We start from the raw sequence: 14,068 nt of genomic DNA on the forward strand, positions 1-14,068 counted from the left end.
GCAGTGGGGACCTCCAGTGTTTTGGAACTTCACCCCTGAACAAGTGCAGAATCCTGAAGAACTAGTAAAATATTTGGAAGAAGTATGTTCTCACCCTGGCAACTCCAAAGAGACACAACTCATTGCAACATGCTGGGGACTGGCCCATGCTTATAGAGCCCTGTTCAACACTATTCAGTACCCTCAAGGGAAAGAGAGGGTCTCTGGATCTGATGACAAAACAACAGGCACTGTGGCTACTCCAACCACAGCCATGAGCACTGTGGCTACTCCAACCACAGCCACAAGCACTGCAGCTACTCCAACACCCACCACAGACACTGTGGCTACTCCAACACCCACCACAGGTACTGCAGCCACTCCAACCCCAGTGGCAGGCACTGCGGCTAAACCAGAGAACCAACCTGCACCAGTATCAGTTGCCCCTATACAGAAGAAGAAATACACGAGGAAATCAGTTCGTTTAGTAAGGGATGAAGATGAACCAGGGCCATCACGAGAACCAGAGGAGGAAGAACCCATAAATGAGATGGTGACCACCCGATCCCTATCCCTGAGTGAGCTGCGAGATATGCGAAAAGATTTCGGTCGTCATCCAGGCGAGCACATCATCACCTGGCTGCTCCGATGCTGGGATAATGGGGCCAGTAGCCTGGATTTAGAGGGTAGGGAAGCCAAGCAGCTGGGATCCCTTTCCAGGGAAGGGGGCATTGACAAAGCAATTGGAAAAGGGGCAAAACCGCTCAGCCTCTGGAGGCGACTTCTGTCAAGCGTGAAGGAAAGGTATCCCTTCAAGGAGGATGTTTTATACCGCCCAAGCAAATGGACCACCGTAGAGAAAGGTATCCAGTACCTGAGGGAATTAGGCGTGCTGGAGGTGATTTACAGTGACCTGAATGATGAGCAGTTAACCAAAGACCCAGATGAAGTCAGGTGCACACAATCCATGTGGCGGAAGGTGGTACGGAGCGCACCAGCATTGTATTCCAACTCGTTGGCAATACTAGCCTGGAAAGACGACGAGGCACCAACGGTGGATGAAGTGGCTAGACAACTCCGGGAAAACTGAGCGATACAATGGTTTGTTAAAGACTACCCTGAGAGCAATGGGTGGTGGGACGTTTAAACATTGGGATACGCATTTAGCAAAAGCCACCTGGTTAGTCAACACCAGGGGATCTGCCAATCGAGCTGGCCCTGCCCAATCAAAACTTTTACGTACTGTAGAAGGAGATAAAGTTCCTGTAGTGCACATGAAAAATATGCTGGGGAAGATAGTCTGGGTTACTTCCCCCTCTGGCAAAGGCAAACCCATTCGTGGGATTGCTTTTGCTCAAGGACCTGGGTGTACTTGGTGGGTGATGCGAAAGGATGGGGAAGCCCAATGTGTACCTCAAGGGAATTTGATTTTGGGTGAAAATAGCCAATGAACTGAATTGTATAATATTAATTGCTTTATAATACTGTATGTTATCTCTTAACTATATGTTATCTCTTAACTGCATGTTAATATAATAATATAGTAGGTTAATATTAAGTATATAATACTATATATTATGATTGCTATATGCCGCATCAATGGTATTGCAGTAAGAATTGCCCAGCTTAATGAAAATGAACTTTGATGAAACCATGTTGGAATGAGAACTGACTTCAGCATGCAACAGTCCAACACTGCACACCACCTCTCCTGCTCTGAAAGACTGTGATGACAGATGGAACCCAAAGTCATGGGCTAAATGAACTCAATGGACATTTTAGAGGGATGGGCCATAGACGAAGGGAATGATATCTGTGTGTATATCAAGATAGGGAAAGCGGTGGTGATTAATTGGAACACATTGGAAAGGGGAGGGCCTGTGCATGACGTAGATGGTATAGAATAAGGGGTGGATACTGTCCTGGTTTTGGCTGGGATAGAGTTAATTTTCTTCCTAGTAGCAGGCATAGTGCTGTGTTTTGGATTTAGTAGGAGAAGAATGTTGATAACATGCTGATGTTTTTAGTTGTTGCTGAGTACTGCTTATGCTAGTCAAGGACTTTTTCAGCTTCCCATGCTCTGCCAGGCGCACAAGAAACTGGGAGGGGGCACAGCCAGAATAGTTGATCCAAACTGACCAAAGGGCTATTCCATACCATATGACGTCATGCTCAGTATATAAACTGGGGGGGGTTGGCCGGGGAGCAGCGATCGCTGCTCGGGAACTGTCTGGGTATCGGTCGTCGGGTGGTGAGCAATTGCATTGTGCATCACTTGCTTCGTGTATCATTATTATTATTATCATTATTATACTGTTACTATTAGCATTACTATTTTACTTTATTTCAATTATTAAACTGTTCTTATCTCAGCCCAGGAGTGTTTCTCACTCTTACTCCTCCAATTCTCTCCCCCATCCCATCAGGGTAGGGGGAGTGAGCGAGCGGCTGCGTGGTGCTTAGTTGCTGGCTGGGGCTAAACCACGACACAAGTCTACGTCTTCGATTTAAAAAGAAAGCAAAATAAACAAAGTTCATTACAGATGGTTGTGCTTTATAAATAGCATATGAGTAACTTCTAATCGGAATAATTTCAGGAATCAGTAACAAAAGGTATCAAGCAACCTGCCTTCTTTTACTACAGCACTTTTTTAAAATCTTGCCCTTGGTAAACAGATTTTGTTGGATAACTCAGTCCAGTAAAAATACGTCAAATAGACTGGCCAATGACAGACTGAAGGTATCTCTCAAAAATATTCATCCCATAATGCATGTTAAGATAAGCCATTGCAATTAGCAGACAACAGATCTCCCCCTAAGAGCTGGGGAGCTCTCTGAGAGCTGCAGAAGCAAATAACATTGGTCAAATGTGGCATTAAAGCATCTGGAGACAAAAAGCCTGCCTTAGATAAGCCAGTCAGATCAATGCTGAAACAACAAATCCAATACAGTAATGCCTTGAACCAAACTCAGGGTGAGCTGATCTCCCATAGACTCATGGGATGCTGTGCGTTAGCAACAAAGTTCTCCTTCCTGATGCATGAATTCCTGCAGAAATACCCATATACTCTGTGTAAAGCAGAGCAACACTAGGGTAGCCAGCAGCCAGAAGGTGCTCACCCCTCCCCTAAAGCAACTGAAGAGACCCCAGGCTCCAAGTTTATTGCCTCTCAATGCCTGTTAAATCAAATATGCTGCTAACAAATGCTGTTAGTTTTTGTTAAAGTCAAGCTGAACTCGTTTCTCCTTGTTACTGACACTGTCAGTAACAAAGGTTGGGGAGAAGATGCTCTGCCCCATTGACACAGCTTTAACTGATTACCCTTAATAAATGATCCTGGTGACAGCATGAACAATGAACAGTTTCATTGAAACCATGCTCGATTAGTAGACAATTCCCAAAAGGGAATGATTTAAATTATGCTTTACAAGTACCTTGCCTGGTCCTAATTAGCATGGCTACAGCCTTCCCCTGTGTGATGCCACAGCCTCCAGTGGAGTAACATCAGGGGGCAAGTTTGATGTGGCACTATTAGTTTTAATTACCCTGACAATAACTCATGAAGGTGACAGTCTGTCATGAAACTGTGTTCAGTTAAGTAGACAAACAGGCTTCAGTCATTAACCTTCACCCTTGGTGTTTTGAAAGCCCTTCTTATTTTCTGTATCCACGGGTGACTTCTCTGACACATGCTCTGAACAGCCTGTGCAACTTTCTCAAACTCACCAGCTTCACAGAAGGCCATGTTATGACAATATGGCCATCTTTAATTTTCAGCTATATGCAATTATTTCCCTGAATTAGGACTTCTCCAGACCCTCAACCCTCTGTAGCATCAGCTGCAAGAAACCAGCAAGAGGCTCTTTGGAGAAATGCCCAGATCTCACCATCACATTTGCTGAGACCACGAATGCAGCCATGTGTAAGCACTACGCTCCCACAATTTCAAAAGTAACACTCATGGGGACTGCACCTCCAATCCAAACCACTGAGATGCTAATGGTTGGTATCTAGATTAGACTGAGACTAGAATTCAAGGAAGATGATTTAAAGACAAGTGAAGCCTAAGGGTGAAAGCTACGTGCTGATGATATCTTCCTAGTTGTCCTCTCCATAATTCACACCCCAGATTGGCAGGAAGGATGAATGTGTAGGATTTTATGGGCACTTTTCTGCAATTGAAGTGGGTGAATGGCATTTGGATGATGTCTCAAAGCTAAGAAGGCAGCTAATTTAAACATTCACATCTATGTTCCTTTTTTGAGCTTCTAACTTGAGCCCTATCAGTATTACTTAGACGTCTCCTCCCACTATCATTATTTTACCAGCTGACAAGAACATCTCGACAATTCCTGTGTAAAAGCATTCTTATATTTTTCCCTGGTAGTATTTCACTGGTGATGCTGCAGTCTTATCAGCATTCACAGCAAACCAAAAGCTCAGGTGCTTGATGCTCAGCCCCATCTTTTTTTCCTGCTTCTGCACAACAGATCATAAGAGAAGCCAGGTCCCTACTTAGAAATGCTGCTGCAGTAGTAGTAAATAGCAGCAGCTATTTAATTGCAAGAAAATATTGTATACATTTGGAAATAGGGTTATGAGAGCTGTGTTATCCCAAAGAGTAGTGACCAAAGTGGTACTGCTTATTCCCCATGGTAAGAAGTGTGGTCTTGCAGGTGGAACACTGTTGCCAGGATTCAACCTAAGACCACAGTTTATTTTGCCAAGAAATGCTGAAGCCGTTCTTTAATAATTAAATGGTAGAGTATGTTTGTTCAATCTGCGAATCCATGGACAAGGCATCAGTCTTTCCAAGAAGACAGCTGAGTCTCCTGAAGCAAGAAATTAAAATAGTCTTATCTCCATGTGCTGTATTGCCACTCGCTCTGACTGCCAATTTACTTAGAAGAACGAAAGCCTCTTGCAAATGCTGACTGCAGATGCTAGCCTAGACGGGGGTCACGCTACGCCTTCATGTACCTACTCCCAACAGTCTTCTCACTGTATTTTACGTTGCTGTTGTGCTAATGAAGCAATTAGCTACTAATAGCCCGAGACAAGTTAGTATGCCAAAGGCCAAAAGTCATTTCCCTTTTAAGCAGGTTCTCCTTACCCAGTTTAAGTGCCAGCTGCAGTCTTTTACTGTGAGCACAGTTAAAAGATACTACACACATCTAACAGTTACTTACAGAGCACCATCAGTCCTCCCAGCCCCCAAAAAGATGATAGGAAAGCTGCAGTCACTGCAACATACAGCTTAGCTTTGAAATGAAACAGCCTCGCTTTAGACATGTTACATTAGGAAATTTTAAATAATCGTGCAGAATCAGTACTGTTTCTGCTAGGAAATACACATACAATTTTAAGTAGCATGTTTGTGCTGGCAGGCTTGCTGTTACTGATATTTAGCACCCAGTAAAAAACTACTTTGTTTTCTAAGCAAAAGGTTGAAAGTTCCAAGTTAAACTACTATTAATCGATAGCAGAGTGTTCAAGGAGGACCCATGAAATTGAAATTTATTATCATTAAACACTGCACCAATATTCTGGTTGCTTATAGAGACCTCATCTGGGGGCTCATTTTGCCTGCATTGTACAAATATTCCTGTATCACACCAAGTGTGGTTTGAGTAGAGAAGACAGAGAACAAATGGCCCAAGAGAAGTACAATTGTCTCTATTTTAAACTGTTATAGACAAGATCCCTTTTCCAAAATAATAGCAGGAAAGGTGTTTAACTCACAAGAACAAATTACTCGGGGAAAGAGCACGTTGTCTGTGTTCTGGTCTCCTTAAATCAAAACCACATGTCTGCCTTCCAGAAAACCAACCAGAAGGTTTGCCTTGGCTTTGTCCAAGTTACTAGGGATACACAGATGAAGGTTTTGGCCTGTGTTTTTACAGGACATCAAGATAAATTATCCTCGTCCACCATCAAACCTAATGACCGCATCCACTGCCGCATATAACTGGCAATGCTTTCTTGTCTGCAAAATGGCCACACCAGTTTACCCTGGCAGAAAACTTGCCCATCAGTGGTTTGCCCAGTATAGAACTGGGAGCCAACAGCAGAGTAGGGAACTGAGCCCAGTCCTAATTAAATACATATCTCCATCTGAAAACTCATTAGTAAATTTTTTTCCATTCACACGAGGCCTGATTTTCTTACCTCGTTCGACAGTAGGTGCAGATTTGCCAGCCCCTATGGTTATCAGACCCAAAGCTGCGTCATCACAGAGGTGACCCAACACTCACTCTTCCAAGAATTGACTGCACCCATAATTAACTAGAGAGTTGTTTGGAAATGCCTAAATCATAGTAATTATCATCATGATGGCATAATTAAAAATGGATGAAATCTCACTGACGGGTGGTATTTTGAAAAGCACTTACCATGACTTTAATACTTCCCTCTAGGGGAGATATTTACTTTTGCCATCCAGGGGAAAGGAGGCTTTGAGAACTCCAGCTCCCATGTCTACTCTCTTCAGACCTCATTTATTATTCCTATTTCTGAACTACTTTCCTACCCCAAATACCGTACATTTCCCTCATCCAGGAATTGCCACATTCATTTCCCTAACTAGCAATGCCAAACTCATCCCAGCCTTTTGCAAAGGCTACAATTCAGCTAATGCCTTATTTTATGTTGACATCTAAAAACAATATCAAAGCTGCATTTTATAGTCAGGGAGACTGAAACTCTCACTCTCTGTTTGCATGTCATTACTAATGGATTGGTCCCATCATCAGCTGAATGAGCAGGAAAATACTTTGCTCCAAACTCAGTATTGATGCACCCTATAGGCGGGGCTTCAGATTGATCAGAGGAAAGGTGCTGCCTGGAGTTTTCTAAAACTCCTGTGCTACCTGGCTTTACTTACTTATTTTTATTATTCATCTGCAAAAAGCTGCCAAAGCAAATGCTACAGAGAAGTTAGTTCAGCACATGTCTCTGCTTCCCTAGGAAATCAAGCAGCTGGCCTCCAGGCTCACCTGTGCTTGTCTCATCCACAGACTAATTCAAGATCCAGCTACTAAAAGGACTAAACTACCCAGCTTCTACAACTGCTTGATAAGCAAGTGAGGTGTGGATGCCATCTCTAACCATATGAGCATTTACATATTTGCTTTTGAAGAGAAAGACTTTCTGTCCCATTACACATTTTCACTCTTACCCACTTCCTTGGCATTTACTACAGGTGACCCCAAGACGGAAGGACTGGCCTGAATCTGACCACTCCAGTCCTCAAAGCTGAAACCCACAGCTTTGATTTAGCCACTCTCTAGTACTTAGCGTTATATGAAAGATGAGAAAGAGGCACGCAGAAATTCATGGAAAGCTTAACAGTAAGGAAGTATATTTATGGAGGCAAGATTACAGATATTTAAGGAACTCATCTACTTTCCTTTTTCTTTCTGTAAATATTAGCCTTCAGCAAAGACACAAAAACATTTGTCTTTATTCTAAAGAGGATGTTATCAGCTGATCATTTTCTAGTACCAAACAGTCCGGATGAAGAAGGGTTTAATTGCTGAAAATGTTGAAACAGAATATTTTCACCACAAAATTTATGTTTTGTTACAATGGGTTGATTCTGTTTGATTGAAAGCTTTCTTTGTACAATTGTCTTTGCTGGAAGCTAGAGATCCTATAACCATTTGTGAGCTCTTCATCACCTTTGAATCTCCAGTGTACGCCAGCAATCCCCTTTCCACAGCCACTGCAGGATGTGCAAGTGGGGTGCCCAGGAGGAGCTATAAATAATGCAGCTCCATGACCCCATTAGCAAAGAGGGAGATTGGAGATGCTGGGGCTTTGAAAGGGCACCAGGCTCCACTTCGGAAATACAGCTTTCTCCTTCTGCTGGTCACCACAAGGGAAATCACTTCAAAAGGCTGAAAAAGGGCAACTCTTTCTAGCTCAATAGACTGGTTTATATCTTGTGATACAAGCATAACTGCTAATAACTGCTTCATCTACAGTACACTCACTACCGTTGGGCACAGGTGTAGAGAGGATTATTAGGGTCTCCAGCCTGCTGCCCTTTTCAGGATCCTTTGCCTTTATCTACAAATATCCCTGCCTCGATGCTATTAACCCTGACTTCTTCAGAGCCACACATTAATTCCTGCTCTTAGGTTTTTCCCTTTCCACCAGCAACAATACTGGTCCCACTAGCAGAACACTTGGTGCCAGGTCTCAGAGTTGTCCCAGGACCTGCAGCAGTTTAAACCTCAGTTGCTCGACTGCTGCTTGCAGTACTCCAGCACAGTCTCTAGACCATGACCAGGACCAAATAGCGCAGCACATGTACACCCAGCCTTGTGCCGATGCTCTGCCAAAAGGATCTTTTTTCCTTTTCCTGTCTGTCCCCCTTCCCTGATGTACAGCCTTGTCCAAATCAATTCACCTCCTGCATTCCCATATAAAAACATCAAGCATTTATTTAGAGGTTCCTCAAGACACTATTTTAGTTATCACTGCTTTTACCAAACGACATATTCACATCTGGGGGAACACGGAGCTCTATGAACAGCCACATTCGAAGAAGAGAGGCATAGGAATACACAAATCTCTTTTTCCAGCATCTGAATTTATAGCTGGAAACTAAACTATCAGCTTTACAACAATTTACTGCTGTACAACGAGACCCATGGGATATAAACAGAGGAGACAACCCTACAGGACAATAAATTGCCACAAACCAAACTGTCATCATGAAATGCATAAAAGCCATGTGAAAACAACCCCGCTGATGGGACACAGAGGGCCTTTTGGCAGCTGCTCTTCTGCTGGCATAAGGCATAGGTGCCTCTTCCAAAGCAGACAAGGGGGAGATGCCCATCCCCGGCCTCCACCACCACCTGCAGCTCTTCCCATCTCTTTCCCTTCCCAGGGTCTGGGACACCCCACTGCCTTCTCATGAGCTTTGCCCCATGATGCCCAGAGCACCAGCACCCAAATCCTGATGATGAGACATTTCTGAAAGGCTACCAAGTTTCATCAGGTCCAAAGGTACCTAAAGCACCCAAACCCTCTGGACAGCCTGGCCATGTAGTTTTGGACTCTTTTGTTGATGTGGTCCAATTCTGGGCCAGGCACCTATCTGCAGATGTTTGTCTTCACCCCAGGGATCAGGTGGGACAAGACTGGCTGTGAGAGGAGTCCGTCAGTGATCACTGCAGCGCCTGATCTCCCTTGCCTGCCAGGGCTGCATCTCTGTGGGTCCTCAAGTCCCTCCAAGCCCCAGCGCTCATGAACTTCAAAGCCACAAGAAATGCAGGAACAATTCTGGGGAGCTCAGCCAGTGGCTTTACAAGGATGGCTTGGTTTTAATTATGTGCCTGGGGGATTTCTTGTGGGAGGATGAAGCAACTAGGTCTGGCACCACTTAGCAATGGAAGGGTAGGAGTTTAACACAGATGATCTGAAAGGCTGAGCAACGTCCCTTTGAATATATTTATTTAACCTAGAAGTTGAGTAGCTCTGTATTTCTAAGGTAGCCAATACTGGGTGGAAAGTCAGAAGAATAAATGTATCTTAGCTTTCAGAGAGACCAGAGGAAAAAAAAAAAATTAAAAGATCTCCAGCATAAATTTTAATTCCCCAAAGCATTACACATGACTGGGATGTGGGTTTATATTCAGAGCCCTAGTCCACTGCAAAGAGAGCTATGATAGATCGCACATGTGTCTAGGTCAACGACAATCCCCCCCTCCCATACCAAATTTCTCCCTCTGTTGAGGATAACATGAGATTTTCCCAAACAGCCCCTTTGCTGAATCTGTCTTTCTGCTGTTTAGACACCAAAAAGCCAGGCAACTCAGCACTGCTCTGAAATAGGAGGGGGAACAAAACAAAGAAATCTGGAGAGACTGTCCATGGGGAAATCCAAGGAGCTACAAGAAGATAAAATGAGAGGCAAAGAGGAATTCTTATGAAAATGCATGAGATGTGAAAAACTGACAAGCCAATTAAACATGCCTAAATACAATCAGAGATTACCCCAATGCCACTGCCGTGTCCTATTGTTCTCCATCCTCCCTTTGTTCCCCCTCCCCAGGCTCCGGAGGAGCAGCTCACTGGCATCCCTCAATCCCTCCTGCTCATCCATCCAACCAGTAACAACCGCACAGATTACAGGCCCATTACTCCTTGCCTCGTGTCTTTGCACAAACTGCTTTTTTACCAGTCCTGGACCAGCTGATGGCATTGCTGCTTTCTGTGCACTGCTCCTGAAGAAGGCACACAAATGCCAAGAGCCTGCAGGGAGTGGGGGCTGGCTGACACTTCTGTAAACACCATACTAATCTGTTTAAGATATTAGAATTCCATATATGTGGTTTTAATAATACAAGCAACATTTAGATGCTGCCAAGGTATCAGAGAGACAGTAGCAGATGCAGAAGAGCCACCTCCACCATATAAACAATGGAAAATGCTCTCTTATCTTTTCATACCACTAGGCCTCCAGGCTGCAAAATAAATGATTGCATTCATTTACATTTTATTGTGGAGATATAACTGGCTGGAATAACTGCCAGCAGAGAACCCAACTGCAGGAATGCACTATTTTTCTCCCCATTTGCCTTTACAGATGCTTTTTTTCCTGGCAATCCATCTCTATCACTGTTGTCTAGATGGCAGAAGGGGCATTAACCCACTGTCTATCTTGCATTTAGGAAAAAAAGCCATTGGTTCAGCTCTTTACAAAGCCTCAGGCTCACAAACTGTTCCAGAGTAGCAGAGACTGTGAAAGAAGGTCGCTCCACCTGAAGCATATCCAGGTAGTAAAGCCAGAACTTTCTTAGACCGTTACACATTCACATCCCAAAAACCCTACAAGCCGCATAGAGTCAGCCCACGTGAGACATCTTCATCTTAGCTAGTCACCTATGCTTCCTGTACAGTCAATGGAGAGGAACAGGATATCCAAAAAATCATTCATCCCTCAGGTTCGAGATGTCTATTTTGGGTTGAGAAGCATCGATTCCTCTCCTTTCCCTGCTAAGCAGCCTGGACACATAGCTCAGAGGAAGAGGTCTACCCTGCATGTCCAGCTGAGACAGACCCAGGCCACCTACCTAGTGTGTTGTCTATACAGGTAGGCATTAACTGCAGGTTCAAAAGATGTTTCATTCTTTTGATAAAAAAAGAATAACCAAATAAATAAAAAATAATCAAAGCACTCAGTCTCTCAGGTCAGCACCCAAAAGCTTAGCAGATGGTTAGAAGGATGTGAACTGAATGTAAATCTCAATTCTGATGGGACCATGTTCCCAGGCAGCAGGAAAGCTCAGGGCTGGGTGTGAATCTTCTCAGCTAACAACTGCTTATTAAAAAGATAAAGTAAAATACACAAAAGGTTAACAATAGTAGTAACTGTCAATTCAGGGCTAGCTAACATTTTCCACTGCCTCCTTGTTTTTTTGATACCTAAACATCTTCAGTTTTTAATTTCCTTTCTTATCTGTTGATCAATTTTAACTAAAGATGATGTAAGGAATATAATGAAAAGTTTAAGCAAAAATATTTGAGTATGTTTCACTAGAAAAAAAAAAAGGTGGCAAAAACAGATCTCAGACTCTTGAACAACCTGAAGAGGTAAGACAGGAGAAACTGTGGGCAACTGGAAGCAAAATGAATGAATAGATGAGTAAATGAAATCCAATTAAACCCTACAAGCAAAGACCACCCAGTTAGGAAGGATGTCCTGTTCTCACAGTAGCTTATCACTGAAAGAAACACGGAGACCTCAAGGGACCCAAGAAAGAGGTTGCTAAAGAATCCTCCAGTGGGGTTATGGGCAGCCCAGTTAAACATCCTCTAGGCTGGCTGGCTTTAGGCCTGACCCAGGTCACAGAGAAAGACGTCAAGATGTGCTAGAGTATGATCTCCTGGTCACCACAATGTAATTAAAGAAGTCATTACACATGAAAGCACAAAGGGACAGTCTGAGCTGTGCATACCACCTCCATCTCAGTATTTGCTGGCTTTCTATCACTCACCCATTTGACCTGAACCACCTTTGCAACACAGATTTTTCGCAGAAAGCATTTTTCACGTAGAAGTTGAAGCTGAGAGCAGGACAGTCACCAGTATTGCTTATCATGGCACTGGGTCAGGCCTCAAGCTCAGAAGCCAGCACCCAGCCCTGCCCCAATCTGTGTAACCTTGTGCAAGCCCAATAAAACCTCTGTACCCCAGGTCTCCAGCTGTAAATGAAGCCATCCAGCTGCCTGGGGCCCTGTAAGAACAGGGCCATCAGACGCTCCAGGACAGGGTCAGAAAAGCAGCTCAACAGAATTAGGTGCGTGAAAAAGAGCAAGCCCATAAAATGTTCAAAAGCTGCAACAATGCTATTACAAACAAACGACCAAATGTGACAGTGAAAAGAACAGTGACCTACATTAGATATGAGCGCAGCTTCATCTTAAGTGTAGTTTCATAAGCGCTTCCTATCCCTTGCACACTGGCAGTGCAGAATACAGGAAGCTGAGCCTGGTGGCCAAGTGCACAGCCCTTCACATTTTCCTCTCCTGGGTCATGGCCACTGGCAGAGAGTTCAAGCATGCTCAGGACATGTCTGAATACTGTAAATGCCCTTTTTTCATGTTCTCACCTTTTCTTGTCTGGCTTTTTTACAGACAGACTAAAGCCAGATTCATTTTCAATGATATTACAGACAGAGCATAGTTTGCTTGGAAGATAAGGGTGGATATAACAGACCTGGGTCCAGACCAACTTTGGCCATAGCACCTTCCTGCAGACAAAAGCATCCCTCAGAACACTGGCAACCTAAATTTGTCCATTTCCCATTGCTTTTCTCTTGTACAAATATACATCATAAACATGCAGGCTTAAATATCTCAAAACGCAAAAACACACATCAAACAAGAAACTCCACTGAGAGTGACACGTTCTCCCTCCACTTTTAGGAACACCAACCCACTGGATAGAAGACTCCCCGCTGTCCCCAATCCACAGACGTGCAAAATGCCACCCTCGCAATCAAGGGAAGGTTTATAAAGGAGACGCAGGAGTCCCAGTTCCCTGCCCTTACCACTTCTCCCACCAATATTTTTCAGCCCTTGAAAAGCACGACAGCAGTGGCTGGCTGTAGGAAGCTCTCCTGTCACGTAAGCAATGGATATCAAACAGGCACGTTATCTCCAGGCGAGCAGGAGCACTCCTGTTTCCTTACCACTGGTACAACAGAGATGCAGGCGGCACAAACCACCTGGGTCACGGAGTTCCTGGCTCTCCCCTTCCTCCTCCACCTTCAGCTCCTCTTTCCATCTCTTCCTCCTCTTCGATGACTTCTTAAGGATCTTCAGAACCTTGTTCACTTTACTCATTTGGTCTCAGAGTCACAGAGAGGGGATGGGATCTCCCCGACTCCTGTCTCTCAGCAGCGCCAGCTCCCCGGGAAGGAGGGACAGCTAGAAGCAGGCAGGTCACTGGGAGGCACGAAAGCGCTCGTGTGTGTATGCATGCGTGTGCCTGTGTCAAAAGCTTCTTTCCACCCAAAGAGAGAGTTTTGGGTGGCGGCGGGAGGGGGGAAGGAGAGAGAAGGATTTATTTTGCCTCTGTCCATCCACAGCTCTTACAGACAACGAGAGCAGGCATTTCTTCTCCCTGATGACTTGGGAAAGCTCGTAACTCACAGGGGCAGCAGATTCTGTTTAGGGTTTTCAATTTCTGTTTTCGACAATACATGCATTCTGGCAGATTTCAAATGCTCCTCAGGCAAAAGAGCCAGCATCAGCTCAGAAAAAGCAGTGACTCAAAGAATTCTGGCTTCAATTCAAAGATTAGAAATAGCTAATGCAGACAGCAAATAATATCTGCATCTATAAGAAATGCTAAATAACTGTGCGGTTAGGAATGTAGGAATGAACCTTTACTTTCCTGGACTTGCATACTCACTCACATTTATCCAGCACCTTTCAGCAATCGCTTTCTCACCAACATCTTTGGAAGGAGGCAAGTAATTTCCCCAGTTTCCTGCAGACACTGAGGCACTGTGAGGTGAAGTGGTTAGTCAAGACATTTTTAGCACACTGAATACATCACTGCAAATAG

The 14,068-nt window shown here is 44.1% G+C and overlaps 1 protein-coding gene across 1 annotated transcript in view; it reads right to left on the reverse strand.

Moving 5' to 3' along the window:
* GRIP2 (glutamate receptor interacting protein 2) overlaps nt 1-13,341 on the reverse strand; it is a 152,925-nt gene extending 139,584 nt beyond the window's left edge. Inside the window, exon 1 of the mRNA XM_075713804.1 lies at nt 13,188-13,341. Within this exon, the coding sequence (XP_075569919.1) occupies nt 13,188-13,341 (154 nt within the window). The remainder of the gene's footprint in view (nt 1-13,187) is intronic.
* Nucleotides 13,342-14,068: the final 727 nt, after the last annotated feature.

This window comes from Pelecanus crispus, chromosome 7, assembly GCF_030463565.1.
Source record: "Pelecanus crispus isolate bPelCri1 chromosome 7, bPelCri1.pri, whole genome shotgun sequence".
Lineage (NCBI taxonomy): Eukaryota > Metazoa > Chordata > Aves > Pelecaniformes > Pelecanidae > Pelecanus > Pelecanus crispus.